The sequence below is a fragment of the Ceratotherium simum genome, chromosome 1 (genome assembly GCF_057802395.1).
Source record: "Ceratotherium simum simum isolate JZ-2026a chromosome 1, ASM5780239v1, whole genome shotgun sequence".
NCBI lineage: Eukaryota > Metazoa > Chordata > Mammalia > Perissodactyla > Rhinocerotidae > Ceratotherium > Ceratotherium simum.
Window position 1 is genome coordinate 39,651,125 of NC_141900.1, and position 22,348 is coordinate 39,673,472.

Sequence of the window (22,348 nt, forward strand, 5' to 3'; positions counted from 1 at the left end):
TCATTTTCTGCAGCCACACACTATTTTTATATCTTCTTAAAGTACAAGGATGAACACATTCTTCAACGTGATGCAAAGTTATAGTAACTGTGTAACATTTTAACATAAGCAGAGTTGTATGTATTAAAAACTATGCTTTATGACCAAGGTTTTGGAGATAATTAAGAATCTTGGAAATCATGTTTTAAGCTGACACTCTATAAAACATAATTACTATTGATATAAAAGTTGTCAGAATTATGATTCAGTTTAGTTGAACACAATTTTATATCTTTTATGTTTTTAATTTTAAACTTTATGTAGGGGTACTGTTCACTTAGTTGATCAGTATCCATATTAGAATTTTAGAAAGTTCAGATTAATCTCTTCATGAAAACCTTTACAAAATCTTGGAGAAAACATAGCTGTGTATTTTAAATCAAAGTTATTAAATTAGTCTTATTTGCCCAAAGAGTCACTTTTATTACGTGAATTTGGGCTCTTATATAGAAATATTTCTGAGCTAGCAGTCTCTAAGAAGGATTTTTTTCTTAAATGTCTAGCACATTTAAAGTTTCATTAGATACTAGAATATAAGATGTATGAAAGTGCTTATTATTCTTTATAAACCAATTAGATTATCTCTCCTTTAATTTCAGAGACCTTATAATTTAATTTACTAAGACCCTTCTAAATTAGGAAACTACTTCATACTCACACAGTGAGAGATAATGGTTTCTCTCAATTACAGCAACACAGAGAATTTATAAGCTTCAGTTCTGCAACCTCAGAAACAGGTTAACTAATTAAAGAAACACAAAAACTCACCAGTCAAGATTTCAGGGGACTGTTTTTCTTTCCTAGTGTTCGTGAAATCATTTTATGAAATAGTTTGAGCTCACAAATAGACAAAGAAATTAAAAGACAGCAACTGAAATTCTTTATCGTTTCTCACGTGAGAGATAATAGATCCCAACAATCCCAATAGAGGTCTTGAAGGGTCAGATTATAAAATTATACTCCCAATCATTGCTGCTACCAGTGGGGAATTATTTATTGTTGTTGTCATCGTTACCCAGTGCAGACATGATCCAGAACCAAAATGGCCAAGAACCAGAAAAAAGCAAAAGTACTAAATTAGAAAAAGAGTGCTAGTAGCAAAGATAAAGTTCTATTTCTTGCTTTAGCATCCCTCTCGCTACCAAGCAAATATGTGCCTGGGCTTAAACAGCCCGTGAAGTGCATTTCTGTGGTAATACAGTTGAATCGGCTTTGTGAAGCCACTCTGGCATCTTGGTGGAACCTCCAAAGCCAATATAGGGTAATATTCAGAGTTAAAAAAAGGACTTTCATAAATATAAAATGAACATGTATGAGATTTTTTCAACTCACTAATAAATAGTGAGTTGAACCAGTGAGATGGTAAATGTGGTTCAAAGAACATTTTAGGAGTAGGTATTTAAAGGAAAGTTAGTAATGTTCAAATAACATTGCTAAATTAGATACAAAACTGGTTAACATTCTTCAGGGAAATAAACTATAGCTTATGGGATTATCTCTTCTAAGAGAAGAAAATTATCTGAATTTATTCAGGGCAAAAATCTACAAATTAACATGCACCTTCAGTATGTCCAGGATGTTTAATCAGTTTTAAACAATGGATCAATTAAAATACAACCTCCACCAAATTATCCTTGGTTGGGCCTGTTAAATAATGCACCTACATGACATTGAAAGGAGATTTCGCCCCCCCTTTAATTCCTATTTCTAAGCTTTAAATAACTTTTCTTAACACATGGCAACAACGTATGATATACACAATACTTGCCTAGGGTAATTATAGTAGCGCTCAATTTTTATTGATGGGAAGAGTCAGTATGATCAAGATGTCAGTTTTCCCCAAACTAATCTTTACAATCAGTATAATTTCGTTAAAACCCCAACAAGTGATTTTATAGAAGTTGGCAAGTAAATCCAAAACTAGTTATGAAGAGAAAAAACTCAAGAATAACTCAGAAAAATTTGAAGACCATGAACTAGATGAAGAGAATTGCCCTTTGAAATGAAGCAGTGTAGTATGCAGAGACAAGTGGAAACCAATAGAGAACCCAAAACATGTTGCTACACATTCGAAAACCTGACAGAGGGAGCCCTACAAATCAGTGGAGAAAAAGTGAACTCTTTATTAAATGTTGTTAAGCCAATTGTTTATACACTTGGAAAACATACAAATAGATTGCTAACACATATAAAAAAATAACTGCCAAGTGAATAACTACCTAAATGCAGAAAATCAAAATGTTAAAACTTTTAGAAGGGAATATAGAATGTTTTTATAATCTTGAGGCAGAAGGGGAGTTCTTAAGCAAAGCACAAAAACTACCTAATATAAAGCTAAAATTACAAATGTGATTATATTTTTAAAAATCGTTTTCCTTAAAACCACCATTTTCCAAAGAAATGTGAAAAGACAAGGTATAGGTTAGGCCAAAGGTATTTGCAAATTATTTAATTGAGAAAGTGTTAGTATACAGAATATATGAAGACAAAGAAAAAAGACATTCAACCTAACAACATCAACAAAAATGGGTAAAGGAAATGATCTAAAAGTTTGCAGAAGTGGACAGATGACTCATAAACACATGAAAAAACATTCAGCCACACTGGTAATCAGGGAAATGCAATTAAAATCACAATTTGATATCTTTTTACACTTATAACATCAACAGTATTTAAAGGGTCTGAATATACCAAGTATTGGCGAGATGTGGAGAGTCAGAACCTTTCATACAGTGCTATTGAGATAGATTATGCATTGGTATAAGCATTTTGAACTGAAATGTGTCAGTTTGTTAAGTTTGAAATGCCTATGTTCTTTGACTTAGGAATTCTGTTTCTTAGTATATATCCTAGAGAGGTTCACACATGTGCTTAAGGAGATATGTATGAAATTGGTTATTACAACAATATTCATAATAGCTAAAATGGAAAACAATACAATTGTCTATGTGCAAAATAATGGATGAATATATTTTGGTATATTCATAAAAGATAATACTACGTGGTTGTTAAAATGAACTAGCTAGAATTGTATTTTTAACCATGGATAAATCTCAAAAATAACATTGAATGAAGCAAACTAAATTGTAGAAAGCGAGTTATACTACATAATGTTTGAAAACTGCAAATGTGCACCTATTGTGCCTACTCATGCATACTTACTATTTCTATTTCAAAACATCGAGAGAAAGGCTAAACATCAAAATTAGTATGATTGTTACCTCTGTGGGAGCCGTGGAGGGAATAGAATTAGAGACAATAAAGGGGCTTCAGTTTTTCTGTAATATATGTCTTTAGAAAAAATATGACTCAAATATTGCACAGTGCTGAGATTTGATAAAGTTGGATCGTGGGTACATGAGTATACCTAACACTTATGGGTACACTTATGAGCATTACGTATTTCAAGTATACAACTTGAATAGGAAGGATTTCCTGCGATTCCTGGTGATAGTTTTCCTCGGGGAGGAGAGGTAGGATACGTGACTAGGTTTGAGGCCCAAAGGGTATTTCAGTGGGATCTATGTTTTATGTAATTTATTAAGGACAAAAAATGATATAAATATGTCACACATTAGCAGTTATCAATTCTTTGGGGTAGGAATATGGGTGTTGGGTAAACTGAATCTCTCCATTTAGTATTGCTTATTTCTGTTCTTCCAAACAATCTTTTAAAAACATTAAGCCTTTCACTAAGATCTGGAGTCTTTATATAAAAGGCAAATTTTGGGTTACTAAGAGTATCTGAAAATTAAGGATTTCATCAACTCATTTATTGAAAATGGTAATGTATTATCAGAAAAATTAATTGTGGGTAATTTTTTCCCCCTTCCCAAAGAATACAAGTCAATGACCAGATTGTGGAAGTGGATGGAATCAGCTTGGTGGGTGTCACACAGAATTTTGCTGCAACAGTTCTCAGAAACACCAAGGGCAATGTCAGGTAAATATATGGCTTTGGATATGTACAATTTGGTTACTTAATATTTTGTTGAATTTTAGTTTTCTGTAATTGTACCTATAAATATATGTAATTAGGAGAATTTTATTTAAATACTAAAAACTTGCCTTTAATTTTTAGTATTTCCTTCTTTATTGAAATTAGTGCATGTAAATGTAATTTAAAACTAAAAATTATCGTATTCTAGAAAGACATGAAGACATAAAGTGTACAGTGTGAAACAATATGGTTAATTACTGAGCTATGTTAGTGAGCTTATTGCTAATATAGTAAGAATTTCTAGGAAGATAGAATTTCTAGTTATATCCTCAATAAATATGAATTTAGATCCCAAGTCCTTTTAATAAAACCAGTTATACAGTAAATTGAAATTGAAATGATTATACATATATCCAATGATACATGTTGTTTAGACAAGCAGGCTGAATGATTTGAGGTTAATAAATACATTTAAAAGATCTCTTTATTGTTTTAAAGATCGCTAATCTTTGGTAAACTCTAACTTTTCCAACTTAATAGGACAGAGGGTACATTCTTTTGGACCATGAAATTTGTATCCAATCCTGGGTTTCTGGAAATTGTAGTTTGGAAAACAAATAAGAAAGTAGTCCTGAGCCAATTAAGGTCAAGGTTTGAAATCGTTTTATTTGGTCATAGGGTACTTATTATCTAAAATGGTATTGCTTGTGTCTTATACTTTTCCATAAATCCTATGAAGGAACACATAAGGGGACATTGTTTAGTATGTGTAATTATGAAAGTATTTTAATGTTATCAGCAAAATGAAACTCAAATATTCTGAAAATACTGATGAGTTAATATTGCTATAAGAAGATAACATTAGGATTTTATTGCAGCATATTTTATGTTGCACAAGCACAACTTAAACTGTTTCAGAATTTAGACTTTTTCAATTGAAAAGCACTCTTTAATGCTGAAAGGAATGTTTAAGGAATACAACCTAAATGACTTACGTGTGCTATGTTGATGCTTCAAGAAGAACGTAGTTCTGAGAAAAGCGTGTAAAATAATTGAAAAGAGTACAGGAAAAACTGTCTGATGCCATCTCAGAGCTGCATGGGTGGGGCCCTCAGTAAATGTGGTTGTCTTTCTGCTGATTGCTGTCTTCTGTTCTTGAGACAGCACTTTCATGTGACAGTATGGAACATGTTTTTGAAGCTGCCCATTAGGCTTTAAAATGAATTTTAAAGTGAAATAAATATATACATTCAACTTATAAGAACATTTCTCAGTTGGAAAAAAGTTTGTAGTTACTTGAAATCATAGCTATCCCTTTTTCTCCCTTCATAATTTTGTACTGTTATCATTTCAAGTCTTCTACAAATTGCAAATGGCTTCTTAACTCGTCTCCCTGATTTCAGTCTCTCCCTTCTTCAATCTGTCCTTGTCTTCCTTGCCCCTAATGAAAGAACATAATAGCAGTTTTCAAATATATGAAGGGCTATCATGGAAAAAGGAATTGACTCATTCTACGTAACTCTAGTAGTAGAAGAACTAAGACCTGTTGGTAGAAATAATAATCCTGCATCCATCATGTTCCTCTCCTCTTCAGAAACCTTCAGTGGTCCTCCATTCTGTGCAGAATCAAAGCTCTTTATCCCGGTATTAAAAATCTTTCATTACCCGATTTTATCACTTATTCTCCCTATATTTATGCTCTGGTACAGTCATACTAGTGTGGTCATCATCCTTCAAACATGACTTGTGAATTATTGTTTTTGTGCCTTTCTCTCTGCCATTTTTTCTGTTTAAAGTACTCTCTTCTGTTTAGAAGGAGGGCAGTTCCTTTGCCCTCCAAGAAATCCTCCTTGGGCCGGCCCTGTGGCTTGGTGGTTAACTGCGCGTGCTGCGATGCTGGTGGCCCGGGTTCGGATCCCGGGTGCGCATCGAGGCACCACTTCTCCGTTCATCCTGAGGCCGAGTCCCGCATACAGCAACTAGAAGGATGTGCAGCTACGACATACAACTATCCACTGGGGCTTTGGGGGGAAAAATAAAATAAATAAAATCTTTAAAAAAAAAAAAAAAAAAGAAATCCTCCTTGACCTCTGTATCCCCTAGTGATCTCTTCTTCCTGGTAACACTCATCATTCATATCACTTTTTTGACCTTGAGGTCTACTATCATCTTTTAAAAGCGTACATCTTATTTCCTCATTTACTTTGTGAAAATCTTAACATCGAAATGGGACCTTTAGCCTCCTTTGTTCCCTCAAATTATTTAACCCTGGGTCTTAATTGATTAAAATTATGTAACCCAGCATCTTAATTAATTGAATATAAGGAAAAGTGCTTTCTCAATTTTAACTTATTAAAAATAATATTTGAATCCTCTGAATGTATTTTACGTGGTAGTTCTTTATAAGGTATTAACACAAAAACAGGATCCAAAAACTAGACCTGTATTTTTAATGAACTGTTTTAAACTGAAGATTTAAAATGTGTATGGTTCTATATTTTTTATTCATTGGTGACTTAGATATCATATTTAGTTGTTACTAAAATTTATTTTCAAAAAGGGATATCTGAAAAATTACTAAAGTTAGTTTGAATTTTTCTAGCTACTAAGCACAGATCTGGGAGGAATGTGTAGAACTCATGGCTTTAAAGAGCCAGGAAAGGGAAAGATAAGAAGTTAGTGGTGATGAGAAAATTGAAACTGAGATTTGGATGGTGATTGTTTTTTAAGTATTGGAGATCAAGATTTTTATTTATTTCCTGGAAATGTATATGAAATTGGTGCCGGCATTTGGATTTGAGTTAAATCACACAGTGAATTCTGTGAATTCTGTGACTTCACCCACAATTATAGAGAATCATTTTCTGACCTCGTAGTCTGCTTTATTTTATTAAACTTTGAATTGCTACACCTGAGTTTATGATCTAGTAGTGCTAATGAAGACTCCATTAATATGCCATTTTTAATATACTAGAGAAATTATAATATATATTTTAATATGATAACATCCAAGAGTATATATGTTTTTCAACCCTACATCATTTAAATGAGTTATAGCATATTAGGCCACTGTGAAGAAGTGGTTCAGCTCAAATCAGGCTAGGTTCCTGGGGGATCAGAAGCTCAGGTCTGGCTCAGAGCTTTGGTAAACAATTATTATTTCCTCCATTTTACTGATATCACTTAAAACTAAGCACTCACAATGAGTACTATGCTAATATCATGTTAATTACTTTAAGTAATTGAATGGGAAAAGGTCTCACAGGATTCAAACATTTTATATTCTGAAATGATGCAACAGAAGGGGAAAGAAACATTGAAGGGGTGGACGTGTAGAACTCAGACATAGTCATCTTTATCATCCCTCCACTGGGTGTCACAGGATTTGTTGGTCTCCACATTTTAAACCACCATGGGCATGTGCATGAAGCACCTTGGTACCAAGAAAGCCAAAGTCTATGTGTGGTAGGGGTCTCTGATAGTGAGCTGGTCATGTAGGTATGTTCCTCCTACATCACCAGCTCAACTATTGAAAACCTCCAGACTCCACCAAATCCAGGTACAAATAATAAATCCAATTATTACTACCAAACAATTCTGACAGGGTGGTATGACTTGCCTTGAAAGAACTCATAGACCCATGTTTGCAAAACAGCATTTATCCCTGGTTAGTACATTTCATAGCTTTCACCAAGGGTCAGTACCATGCTCTAGGCAACTCTGGAGATGAGCGCTTGGTCAATCCAGATTGATTCTAGATTACGTCATGCTCTATAATACATATTGCATAACACATTTCTGCTCTCCTTTGACTTTAGATTCATACTATTCAGTATGTTTTTATTGTCCATTTCAATGTTACCTGGTGAAAACCTAAAAAGAAGATGTTGTAACAGTTATTTAAAAACCTAAAATCTTTTTGGTGGTTGATAGAAGGTAATTTATGAAGTGTAACGTAGTTAAAAAGTTAGAATAAAGTTCTGTTCTCATTGTCAGATCCTGCATTATGTAAAAAATAATTTAAATAGTTTAGATCCAGTTCACTTGAATCAGCAGGTTTATCTGCCTATTCACAATTTATTTTTATATTAGAACATACTAAATGATGCTTTTCTTGGAGATCCTTAAATATCCTTATGTTTGTCGGTCCACATTTAGTTATGGGAAAAATAATTTTAAGCTTGAAATTAAAAACTCCTTAGAAAAAATAATAGGAAGTAGTTTGAAAGAGATGAAAATCACTGGTTGTATACCGATGAAAAGAAAGTAGGAATCCCTAGATGTTAACAAACTAATTCAAAGTTATACAAAGCTACCTTCCATTTATTTTTAGATAGAGAGTGATGTCGTTTTTCCAGAGATGTTCCAAATTTAGGCATTTGACTCACCCTCTTGCTTCATATCTCTGGACAACAGGAAAGATGTGTTTTGAAATATTGTAGCTAGCAGATAGGTAAAATCATAGAGCTGATTCTGTTATAAACTGTAAATAATATTTAAAATATTCATTTATATTTCTCTCTGCTCTTGGTACCAGGACTAATTGTCTTTCTCTAGCAATTTCTTTTTTTCACATGAAGCCAGAGCTCATGGATTCAGATTCTGGCTTAACCAGTTATCAGATGTATAAGTTTACTAAAGTGTTTAAATCTCCCTGTGCCTCAGTTTCTTCATCTATAAAATGGGTATTGTGATAGTACCTACCCCATAGATTTGTGATGAGTATTAAATGAGTTAATACATGTAATGCATTTAAATGAATGCCTAGAAAAAGTTGGGATTCAGTAAAATATTAGCTATTATTAATTTTTTCTTAAAACTCTGATCACTTCTGAGGTATTCCTGTAGATTGCTAGAAAACCAAGAGTCAGTTTTATAGCCATTCCTAACAGAGGCACAGGATCTTATGGTATGCATTTGTATAGTAACTTTATTCTTGGCTTTGTAATCTTCGTGATTTTTATTTTTGTAATTTTCTCTGTGCACTGTTTTCCTCTTCATTTATTAAAAGATTCTTGACCTTTTAAAAATAAAAGTGATGAATATACATTAACCAAAACGTCAAATTGTGTAATAGTATAAAAATAAAAATCGAGTATCCTTTTCCTCTTACCCCGTGTCCTATTCTGCAGAGGAACCATTGTTCACAGTTTCTCTTTTTTGTTCTTTTGGAAGTACCAATATAAGTCTTGTCTTCATTTCTTGATTTTTCAATTTTGGATAAAAATCTTATGATTGCTTGTCATAAAACCTTCACCTATTAATTTTTTTTCGGTTAAAAAAAATTTGCAATAGTTTATAACACTTTCTATTATATCACTACAGTTGTCTTGTAATTGTCTTGGGTACTTATTGTATCAGTTGATTCAAAAAATTAAAACCAATAACCAGTATTTATAGTATTATGGTTATGAAAATATTCCCTCTAGAATCAAGCACTAGGACTGAATTAGTGGAAAATGAAATGTGATTTTATGTCATTCAGTCTTGTTCCCTGTAAGGGAGACTCTTCAAAGCATGAAGGTTCTAATGGAACCTGACTTAATATATTTCTAGCCTTCTTGATTTCCTCTGGGTCATACATAGCTGCCAGGGTGCTTGCATGTCTGAAAATGCATTATTTTGCCCTCAAACATGGCTAGGTATAGTATTTGAGGTTCAAAAATCCTTTTCGATCAGTACTATGAAAACATCGTCCATTGTCTTTTAATATCTGTGATTGATAATGAGAAGTTTGATGTTAATCTGATTTGTCGTCTTTATGGTTTTCTCTTTGGGATTTTTTTTCACTCATAATTGGATTTTTGCAATTTTTACTAGGCTGTAACTAGATCTATGTTTGTTTGTTTGTTTTTGTGTAATTCTGCTTAGGACTCAATCTGAAGACTTGGATTTGGGAAATTTTCTATTATTATTTTATTTCTTCTTCATTGTCTTGGTTCTCTCTTCTCAGACTGGTATTAAATGGGGATTAGATATCCTGGGCATATCCTCTGGCATCTTCTTTTCTCTCAGAATCTCTGTCTGTTTACATTTTTGCTGTTATGTTCTGAGAGTTTTCTCAATTTTATCTTTCAGATTACCAACTTATTTATAAGCCATGGTCTTTTTAAGCTGTTCTGGCCACTATTCTCCAGTTCTCTTTTCTATTTGAAGCTCTGTCTTCTCTTGCCTGAGCTTGAGAATTATCCAGCTTCCTACTTGACATCTTCATGTGGCTTTCTAAAATGCACATCAGATTTAATATGTTCAAAGTATTATCCTTTATTTGTACCATTCCCTGTCTCCTGCCCTCCTCCAAAAAGACCTGTATCATATTATCTTTACTTGGCTGATTCCTTCTTGTCAAGTCTCACTTCAAAAATAACTATTTTAGTGAATGAGTTCTCATATTATGTTATTTATGTTTTCCAAACTCTAAGTCAGTCTCTATCACATTGCCAGTTTTCTACATAACATTCATCTAATGATCCTCTGATGATCCTCTCCTCCTGGTACTGACTCTCTTGTTTAGTCCTCTACCACACTATTCCTTTCTAGTCTGTATAATGACTAGAGTATGAAGGAAGTAATGATGTGTGACTTTTGAGGCTAGGCTATAAAAGGCATTTGGCTTCTATCTTGGTCTTTTGGATTGCTCTGGAGAAATCAAGCTGCCATGTTGAGAAGAGATTCAAACAGCCTTCTGGAGAGGCCCACACAAGGAAGAACTTAGGCCTGCCAACAGCCAGCGCCAACTTGCCAGCCATGTGAGGGAAGCACCTTGGAAGGAGATATTCCAGCTGCAGTAAAGCCTTCAGATGACTGCAGCCCCCATTGACGTGTGGTTGGACTTAAGGAGAGGCACCAAGCCAGAACTGCCCAGTCAAGCCTTTTCTGAATTCTTGACTCAGAGAAACTATGGAAAATAAAATGTCTGTAAGTTTTGGGGTAATTCATGTCAGAGAAGGTACAAGTTAGAATAAAAGAGAGGACATCATTACAGATCCAACAGATATTATAAGCATTAGCCAATATTATGAAGAACTTTATGCTAATAAATACAGGTTAGAATAAATGGATAAATTTCTTAGAAGACAATACTGTGAAAAAGTACCAAAGCTCACTCAAGAAAAAATAACGTGTGTGTGTATGTGTACACGAAGGTGAATTTATAGATAAAGTTTTCCAGCAAAGAAAATTCCAGTTTCAGTTTGTTTCATTGGTGAATCTTACCAAACATTAGAGGGACAAATAACACCAATTCTATACAAACTCTTCCAGAACATAGAAGAGGGGACACATGTCAACTACTTTTGAGGCCAGCATTACCATCATACCAAAATCAGAAAAAGACATTAAAGGAAAAATCATTACATACTAATATTCCTCATGAACATAGATACAAAAATACTTGACAAAATTTTAACAAATTAAAGTCAGGAATATATAAAAAGGATAATAAATTATGGCCAAGTGGCGTTTATCTTTGGAATGCGTGGTTGATTTACTGTTTGAAATTCAGGCTAAGGAGTTTTCCATGCTAATAGACTAATGGAGAAAAATCATATACTCACATGCTTATCTCAGTTGATGGAGATTAGAAAAAATCTCTCAGAAAACTTGCAGTATACGAGAATTTCCTCGATGTGGTAGGTAGCATCTAACTGAAACCTACAGCTAATGTACTTAATGGTGAAAGACCTAATATTTTCCCCTTAGTGTAAGAACAATGCAACTATGTCCACTTTTACCACTTCTATTCAGCATTGTGCCACAGGTCATAGCTAGTTCAATGAGGGAAGAATAAGAAATGGAAAACACAAGGAGGAAGTAAAACTCTTTATTCACAGGTGACATGTAAAAATCCCAAGGAATCTTCAAAAGATGTTGCTAGAACAATAAGTGAGTAAAAGAAGGTTATAGGAGATAGGTTGTACGGAAATCAATTCTATTTCTATATACTAGCAACAACAAAGAATTGAAAATTCAGATTAAAAATAACGTCTATGGTAGCATCAAAAACATGAACTACCTAAGAATAATCTGACATAATATGTTGAAGACTTCAGCAAAATATTTCTGAGAGAAAATAGAGACAACCTAAATGAATGAAGAAAGAGACCATGGGTCAGAATACTGAGTATTGTTAAGATTTCAAGTTTCCCCAAATCTGTAGATTAAGCACAATCTCAATTAAAATCTCAGCAGGATTTTTGTAGAAATTAACGTTTTTTTGAAAATAACAAAGTTTTGGAGGATTTCCACTGCCTGAAAGGTACACTAATCACAGAAGTCTGGTTTAGGCATAAGAATAGAAATATAGATTAATGGAGTGGAATAGGGAGTTCCAATATAGACCTTCACAGACAAAAACAATTGATTTTTGACAAATGCACCACCAAGGTAATTCAATGGGGGAAATTATAGTCTTCTCAACAAATGATGCTGGAACAATTGGATAACTACATTAAAAAAAAAAACGAACACAAAAAAAGTGACCTTCATCCCACAGTGTATACAAAAATTAACTCAAGATTAATCATAGATCTAAGTGCAATAGCTGAAACCATAAAGTTTCTAGAAAACAGGCAAAGATCTTTATGATCTTGGGTTAATCAAAGATCTTTTAGGACACAAAAGCAAGAAGTATAACCGAAAGAAATGATAAATTAAACTACATCAAACTTTAAAATATTTGTTCAAAAAATACCCTTAAGAAAATAGAAAAGCAAGCTACAGACTGAATATTTGCAAAACAATGATCTTATAGATGACGGTTATTTGGAAGATATGAAGAACTCTTATAATTCAATAAGAGGATATACAGTCCTTTTAAAAATGTACAAATCAGTTAAAGGGGCACTTCACCAAGAAAGATATGCAGTTAAGCACATGAAATGCTGCTCAGCGTCATTAATCACTGAGGAAATGCAAATTAAATCCACAGTGAGGTACTACTACACGTCCACTCGAATGGCTGAAATTTACAAGACTTAAAATACTATGCATTGATGAGGATGTGGAGCAACTTGAACATTCATTCATTGCTGGCGGGAATACAGCAATAGCACAGCCACTTTGTGGAACAGTTTGGCAGGTTCTGATGAAGTTAAACATACATTTACCATACCAGCCAACAGTTCTACTCCTAACTATTTTCTCAAGAGCAATAAAAACATATATCTACCCAAAGACTCATACTTGTGTGTTCATAGGAGCTTTATTCATAGTAGCTAAAAACTGGAAACGTTCAAATGTCCTTTAACTGACAAATGTGTATATGAATTGTATTATATTCCATACAATGAAATATTTCTCAGCAATACAAAGGAACGAACTACCAATATATTCAACACCATGTATGACTCTCAAAACTATTATATTGAGTAAAAGATGTCAGACACAAAAGTCTTTACACTGCTTGACTCCATTTAAACTGCAAAGAGGAAAGAGGGAACATTTTTGAAATGACAGAAATATTCTGTATTGTGTTATTGTGTTTGTTATACAGTTGTATATATATTTGTCAAAACTCAACATATTATACAACTTAAATTTGGTGAATTTTATTGTATATAAATTTGACCTCAATAAAACTGATTTTTTAAATATATGATAATAGTTATGATTAACAAATTATATTGACGGTGATGGTGATGCGGAAAGCAGGACTGTGCCTCTTTATGAAAAGCAGATGTAGTCAAACGGAATTTTATTAGCAATATGTAGATTTTATTGTGCTGTATACTTTTATTTTAAAAATATTTTATTATTATTGGTTTTTTACCAGGAAAAAAATATCTGTATAAAATTCTTTATGTCTGGACCTTTCTCATTATGCTAACATAGATTTGCAACACAACTTTTAAGAACTCATGTTTTTGGGGTCTGCAGCTTTAAGTACTACCTTGGCTGTCTTGTTCACCACTACGTGCCTCGCATGATTAGTGTACCTATTGTTGCATAACATATTACCTCAAAATTTAGTGACTTTAAACAATAAACTTTTATTATCTCACAGTTTCTGTGATCTATTTCCTGCTTTCTCACGAGAGCCTCTCTACAGGGATGCTTTACAACGTGGAAACTGGCTTCTTCAGAGGAAGTGATTGAAGGGAGTACCCAAGATGCAATCCACCATCTTTTTATAACCTAGTATCTGAAGTGACATTCCATCAGTTCTGTATTTTGTTTGATAAAAATGAGTCAACAAGTCCATCCCACACTCAAGTGGAGAGAATTGCACAAGACATGAATATGAGGAGCCAGAGATCACTTGGGTCCATCTGAGAGGCTGCCTGTTATGTAGTGATCAATAACTAGGTGGATGGATAGACAGACAGGCAGAACAGTTAATGTTAGGCCACAATATAATTTATTTGTTTAATGTTGCAAACCCTGTCTTAAGAAGAACCCTGAAAAACTTGAGACTATTTAGGAAAGACTGACCAGAATGGTGAGAGAGCTAAACATTTTTCCTTCTATATATAAAAGTAGAAGATTCTACAAACTTTGCCTAAAAAAATAGAAAATTTTTTAAAAACATGGTAACAGTTATAAAGCATTTCAAAGCATGAACTCTGGAAAAAGGATTATGTGTTCTTTTTAACTCCAGACAGCCATCCTAGTACTGAAAGGCAGCTGTTATGGGAAAATGATGTTATAGATGAGATTGTGCTTCAATATGAGAAATTTCTAATAAATTATATGTTTGCTCTTCAGTGCCATTCACATTAAACTTTAAAGGCTTTCTGGCAAGTATCTACTACTTATGATCAATAACTATGCATTCCTCATGCTTTTGTCTCCAGCATATGCATTTAACAACTTTTGACGTTGAGCCATATAACACTTCTGGAGGTCAGGGTTTTACAGGAGTTATGGTTACACACAATAGAAAATAAATTAATCTGAGGGTCTTAAATATTTCCCTATCCTTTTTGGAAGAGGTTATAATATTCAGAAGAAAATATAAATGAATGATAAGTGAGTTTTTTATAGATATGCACATGTTTATTTTGGATTCACACCTGCGTATGTGATTTCTGAATATGGAAGCTTTTTAAAAAATTTTTTTTTAATTAAAATCATTGGGGTATCTGAGATTTCCATTTGAAATGCATCAAATGGAATGTAGTGATCAATAACTGCAGTGAAATGTTTTCACTTCATTCACATCATTTTAATAAGATTTTTTGTTACCATTACAGCACAAGGGGAAATTGAGAGTTTCACTTTTCATCAGAGCCTTGGTTTTGTGATCGTGCATAATGGAGAGTCAGCTGTAATGGAGGGCAGTGAGGGCATTGCCATGTTCGTGGAAATCATCAGTCGTTGTGGATTTTGGGTTTACATTACTCCTAAGACCACCTCCTTGCCCTCAGACAAGAGGAGTAGCTGCTATGGATTTGGGACGATAGATAGTAGCACTTTTTAATCTTATATATATGAGAGTGATCAACAACCACTGGTGTTAGAAAGTAGATTAAAACCAGTGGGGATTTCAAAAAACTACTTAAAGGGGATGTTGGCTTAATGAAACATTTTCTGATGTCACTATATACAGATTAACATTTAAAATTTTTCCTTTTTAGTGTTCATATGTACAAATATTTAAACCTGAGACATCAAAACTATTAAATAGAGAAATGTCACCTCTTGAAAGGATGTAGCATTTTTAGAAAATATCATTTAAGTTTATACCTGTTACATAGTATGTAGTCCTTGAAGTATCATGTGTTAGGCAATGCTTTTTAAAGAATTCAACTACGTTTTTTTTTTTTTACATTGAAATGTAGTGTAGAAAAAAGTTCTTACAATTGGTACTAGGATAGATAAAAATTTATTTAAAGCACTAATGCTGACAATTAAGTTTAAATAATTAAGTTAATTGTTTAATTAATTAAGTTAAATATCAGGTCTAGCTTTTATTGATTGATTGATTGATTGATTGTGAGGAAGAACGGCCCTGAGCTAACATCTGCCAATCCTCCTCTTTTTTGCTGAGGAAGACTGGCCCTGGGCTAACATCCATGCCCATCTTCCTCCACTTTATATGGGCCACCGCCACAGCATGGTTTGATAAGCGGTGCGTCAGTGCATGCCCAGAATCTGAACCGGCGAACCCCGGCCGCTGCAGCGGAGCGCACACTGGCCCCAGCTAGACACTGGCTCCAGGTCTAGCTTTTAAAAGCAAAAATTTTTCTAGAAGAATAAAGAAATTTTTAAATATATAGTATAGTATGTTAACATATATAGTATGTTATATTAATCTAGCTCCCAATCCAGAAAGGAAAAATATATGAGAATATGAAAGTACAAGAAAGAGGCAAAAGCTGGTTGTGTGGGACTTTAGCCTCGAAATACTATCAGGAAATTTTAGTGAAAGTGGCTGGGTATACATTTACCTCTACTTGTTCAGTAGAATTAAGTAAAATATTTAAAAAGCTATCAAGTTTAGAATAAGACCATAAAATGTGATCAAACATAGAAAAAGCAAGGCACTTTTAACAAAAATGTTTAAAAGCACCATGTGGGGACCGGCCCCGTGGCTTAGTGGTTGGGTGTGCACGCTCTGCTACTGGTGGCCCGGGTTCGGATCCTGGGCGCGCACCAATGCACCACTTGTCTGGCCATGCTGAGGTGACGTTCCACATACAGCAACTAGAAGGATGTGCAGCTATGACATACAACTATCTACTGGGGCTTTGGGGGAAAAAGGGGAAAAAAGAAGGAGGATCGGCAATAGATGTTAGCTTAGGGCCAGTCTTCCTTAGCAAAAAGAGGAGGATTGGTGTGGATGTTAGCTCAGGGCTGATCTTCCTCACAAAAAGAAAAAAAAAAAAATGCACCATGTGATCTTGTGATCTAAGGCTCAAATATAATAAAAGTAGATCTTGTGCATCTATTTTTCTTTTTTTTTTTAAATATATATCATTCAGATTTTTGGTGTGCATACAGTAAATATTTGTGTAAAGAATATTTGAATGAAAGAATTGATTATATAAGGACTAATAACTATACCCAGGTGTAGCTTTTCCTTTTTTAGATTAGCTTAATTCCACATTGAGAATTTTAAATTTTTGATGGCATTCAAGTGCCGTATTTGACTCGTATGTCACTTTTATTAGAATAACTTATGTTGGAAAAACAAGGTACTCATAAATCATCATTTTTCAAGATAACCTCTTACATCATTCACACAGAGCATGTAGGATCTTTATGACTTCAGTTCAGCAAATTGTAAATGCAGTTTTATAGTCGTTTAGTTCTTGTTTGACAGCTCACCAGAGAATTCAATAAACTAATCAAATGAATCCCATATAACCTTGTCATCTAAACTCCAAAGGACAATACGTGGACATTGCTTGGTCTGATAATAGATGAAAAGAAAAGGAAAAACTGATTTATCTGCCTTTGCCTATTGTATCTCAGCCTGAGGGGGAGCGGGGGCAGTTCTTAGTGAAATAATTCACACTGAAACAAAATGATTGCTTTAAACATTATAAACAAGACATAGTAAAAACATAAACCCTAATTGTAGATTTTGGGAGTTTTAGTAGTAGTGTCATTATTTGTCAGTCATAAGCTTAGAAAATACCTAATTTTTAATTTAAATATCCATTGCAGTTTGGTCTCTTGACTTCATTCCTTATAGCTACAAAACCAAAGACCACACCATTCCTTGTTCAAACAAAGAAAAAAATTATAGAAAGTGACAAGAAAAAATATTTTTTTCTTAAAGGAACTTTAAGTTTAGAAACAGGCTGATTTGAGTACATGTGTTGTCATTCAGTGGAGATAATAATGTCTAAAATATAAATCATAGTTGTGCACAAACATCAATTGATTTGATCACATATAGTTAGAGGGACTGATTGTTGCTGACTTGATTACTTGTATTTTTGACAATTTTTAAAATTCAGTTTTAAATGGCCAATTAAAATGCCATTTCAATGGCAACTGAAATTAAGGTTTGCAGAGCACACTTCAGTGCCAGCATTTTATCTTTTTCCTGTGCTTGACTCATAAAAACCTAGTCTGTTTTCAAAACTGGTGTGATCAAATAAAAGGTAATTGGGAAAATGTGTACAGATAGTACTTTTAAGTGCACTCAACCCCATCTCGATATTAATACATTATCTAGATAAAAACAACAGTACACAGGTATTAAGCACTCTCGAGTCACCAGGTACTTATATGGATTTTTGTGTGGATTATGTAATATTTGTTATCGTATTCATTTTACAATATAAAAACTAAGGATTAGAAATATTGATATATTCAAGGTCACAGAGCCAGTAAGTCTTGTTTATGGTTCAGTGGATTTGTCCTATCAAAGTCATTTTTCTCTTTTACAGACCTTTTTAACCCCTAAATTATACTATCACAGCATATCCATACTGTGAATCCATGATTGAAATAACCTTTAAATTTTATATTCTCTATTCAATTCTGTATGTGCTAGATTGTACATGTACTGTTATAGGACATATTTATAAAGACAGCTTAAACATGGACCAAACATTTAGAACATATAGAAAAGTAATTTTAATGTTATAAATTTTCCAAATGGGGGATTTTATCAGTTTTGTCATAATAATAATAGTGCCTTAAAGTCCTTTCATGTCTATACCACATTTTATTCTTTTATCTCTCCTTTAGACATATGAGGGAGATACTAATTTTCACATGGGGAAAATAAGGAATAGAGAAGTTCAGTTCCACTTCTATGTACATTCCCTCTCAACCATACTTGTCAGGATGACATTCTCTTATCACAAATCTATACTATAATTATACCAGATTACAAGGTGTTAAAGATGTGTGTAGCTGGGTGATATAATGCTACCCAAAATAGCTGCCTGAATGAAGATATATGTGTATTTTAACCTAACACTTTAAAAATAAATGCAGAAATGCACCATGTTCATGGATCAGATGACTCAATATTCTTAAGATGTCAGTTCTCCACAAATTGATCTATAGATTCAAAGCAATCCCAAATAAACATCAGTGGGCTTTTCAACAGAAATTGTCAGGCTGATCGTAAAATTTATGTGGAAATGCAGATAACTTAGAATAGTCAAAATAATTTTGAAAAAGTTATACAGAGTTGGAGAACTCACACTACCTGGTTTCAGGATTTATTGTATAGTAATTGAGGCAGTGTGGTATTGACACAAGGATAAATACATCAATGGAATAGGTTGAAAAGTCCAGAAATCAGCCCACAAATATATGGTCAATTGATTTTCAGCAAATATACCCAGGCAATTCAATGACGATAATGAATGTCTTTTCAACCGATGGTGTTGAAACAACTGGTTATCCACTTGGAAAATAATGAAACTCTGCCCTTACCAAATATCGTGCTTGAAAAGTATCATAGACCTAATATAAAATCAAAAGATTAACACTTCAAGAAGAAAAATAGGAAAAAATCTTAGCAATCTTAAATCAGGCAAAGATTTCTTAGGTAGGAAACAAAAGACACAAATCTTTTAAAAAGTGATAAATTGGACTTTCTTGAAAGATACAATTAAGAAAATGAAAAGGCAAGTCACAGATTGGGAGAAGATAATAAATAAACAAATAAACACATATGCATATATCGTTTGTGTGTGCGTATATATCTGTGTGTATGTATGTATCTGTAATATATATAGATAAGGATATGTATCCAGAATATATAAAGAACCATTGCAACTGAATAATAAAAGCTCAGACAACCCAGTTTTTTTAATGGGCAAAAGATTTGAAAAGATATTTCACTGAAGAAGATATATGAATGGTCAATAAGTACATGAAAAGATACTTAACATTATTAGTCACTAGGCCATTGGAAATTAAAACCATTATATCTTGACGGTTGAGTGCGCGCGCTCCGCTGCTGGCGGCCCGGGGTTCAGATCCTGGGCACGCACCGACGCACCGCTTCTCCGGCCATACTGGGGCCGCATCACACATACAGCAACTAGAAGGATGTGCAGCTATGACATATAACTATCTACTGGGGCTTTAGGGGGAAAAATAAATAAAGTTTAAAAAAAAAAATTATAAGATACCACTAGATACCCAGTAGAATGGCTAAAATTTAAAAAGACAATACTAAGTATTGGTGAGGATGTAGAGCAACTGCAACTTTCATGCATTGCTAGTAGGAATATAAAATGATACTACCACTTTGAAAAATAGTTTGGCAGTTTCTTTCAAAATTAAACATACACTACCATATGACTCATCAATTCGGAGACAATGAAATACTATTCAGTGATAAAAAGGAACAAATTATGGATACTTACAACAACGTGGATAGATCTCCAAAACATTATGATGAATCCAAGAAGCCACATACTCTATGAAGTCATTTATATGAAACTCTAGAAAAGGGTTTTTCTATGGGCCCAGGGTGAGGATGGTTTACTGGAAAGGGGAATGGTATATTTTAGGTTGATGGAAATGTTCTATATCTTTATTGATGTGGTGGTTACAGGTTTATACATTTGTCAAACTTATTGAACTATACTTTGAAAATAGATTATTTTATTGTTTGTAAACTATACCTGAAAAAAGATGAAAATTCTAGTGTTTATAAATTCTATTTATAGTTGATTCCCAAAGGAAAATAACTCAGATGATAAATGAACACCCAAGCATAATTTCTTTTTTTTTTGTGAGGAAGATCAGCCCTGAGCTAACATACATGCTAATCCTCCTCTTTTTGCTGAGGAAGACCGGCTCTGAGCTAACATCTATTGCCAATCCTCCTCCTTTTTTTTCCCCAAAGCCCAGTAGATAGTTGTATGTCATAGTTGCATATCCTTCTAGTTGTTATATGTGGGATGCTGCCTCAGCATGGCTGGAGAAGTGGTGCGTCAGTGTGCGCCCAGGATCCGAACCCAGGCCACCAGTAGCGGAGCGGGCGCACTTAACTGCTAAGTCACGGGGCTGACCCGCAATCATAATTTCTGAGTCCTATTTGAAACAACATAAAAATATTTCTAAAAAGACAGTTAATAAGTAACATCTAAATGTAAAAATTTTGACCCTTAGTGTATTTGTACAGAGAATGGTGGAATATTTCATTTAAAATTATGATCGAAAATAACAACATAATCAGAGGAAGATATCAATTTAGAAACAAGATTAAATAGTCACACCCAAAATAATTAAGTTAAATTTTATATAGAAACTATATCATGGAGACATTATATTTGTATTTTTAGAAAAATAGAACCATATGTTAGTATAAAAAGACTTTAAAAAGTGTATGTTAATTTGAGCAAGACACATAGTATTGATGAGGATATATCACAAGTGACTGTGGCTTGCAATAAATAAATAAATGACTTTCGTTGTTTTTTCTTTATACCTTTTTTCTTACAAGAATTAATACCAACAGATATTTTCCTTTGTTCTTTTATTTCTTGAAGCCACACCCTTGCTCATACCATCTCTTTCTCTGAAAGAAGTGAATTAATTCACTACCTCTTCTTATCTTAGTTTTTCACTTTTAGAACAAAATAAAAAAAAACTCTACATTTATTTCCTCTTCTTTTTCTTATCTCCTAAGTTATAATAACTTAGCAAAAAGTCAGTGCCTTTCTGTTTATTTGCCCACCTAAGGTATGCTATACCTCAAAATGTTTTTGAAGCAGTTTTTGCATTATAAAGAGGACATTAGTATGGAAATGATTCTTAGTTCAAGGGTACAGGAAATTATGAGTTTGCTTCCGTTTATAGGGCATCAAAAATGTGTACAGTACTGTAGGATGGATTACGTCTGTTTTTTCTTCTCCCAGAGTAATAATTTTTTTATGGGCCCTACCTTTTCCTTTGGGCTATGTCTGCAAAAATCACTTTAATTGCTCAGCTAACCTCTCCTTCCACTCAGGCATACCATTTAAAGTATATAGGTGATAACACTTTTTTGAGGCTTGATGGACCCTGGTGAGATATCAAGCTTGGTTACTTTTCTTAGCACTCCTTTCTGCTGGAGAGTCTAACTACATTAGTCTTCTTTAACCTTCCCACAGATTTATTATTGGGCGAGAAAAACCCGGGCAAGTGAGTGAGGTAGCCCAGTTGATAAGCCAGACGCTGGAACAAGAAAGGCGCCAGAGAGAGCTGCTTGAGCAGCACTATGCGCAGTATGATGCTGATGATGATGAGGTAAGCACGCTGCACATTTTCTTTTTCCTACATTTCTTCTCACTCCATCTCTACTTTATAAAACTCTCTTTACTGTGTAACAGTATGACAGGTTCTTTGCAGTTTGTCAAGGAGAATGTGTCTACATTCAACGTCACAGAAAAGAAATACTACTTGCATTTGTTATTAACTTATGAATCAAGTGATGGTACCCTATTTACAGTGTGAAGATTT

General features: G+C 33.7%; 1 protein-coding gene across 9 annotated transcripts in view; it reads left to right on the plus strand.

The window, feature by feature from the left end:
* Positions 1-22,348, plus strand: part of PPP1R9A (protein phosphatase 1 regulatory subunit 9A) — a 325,851-nt gene that overhangs the window by 207,809 nt on the left and 95,694 nt on the right. For all 9 annotated transcript variants that reach the window (XM_087421803.1, XM_087421917.1, XM_087422247.1 and 6 more), the window contains exons 5-6: positions 3,878-3,982; positions 22,000-22,135. In XM_087421803.1, the coding sequence (XP_087277929.1) occupies positions 3,878-3,982; positions 22,000-22,135 (241 nt within the window). The remainder of the gene's footprint in view (positions 1-3,877; positions 3,983-21,999; positions 22,136-22,348) is intronic.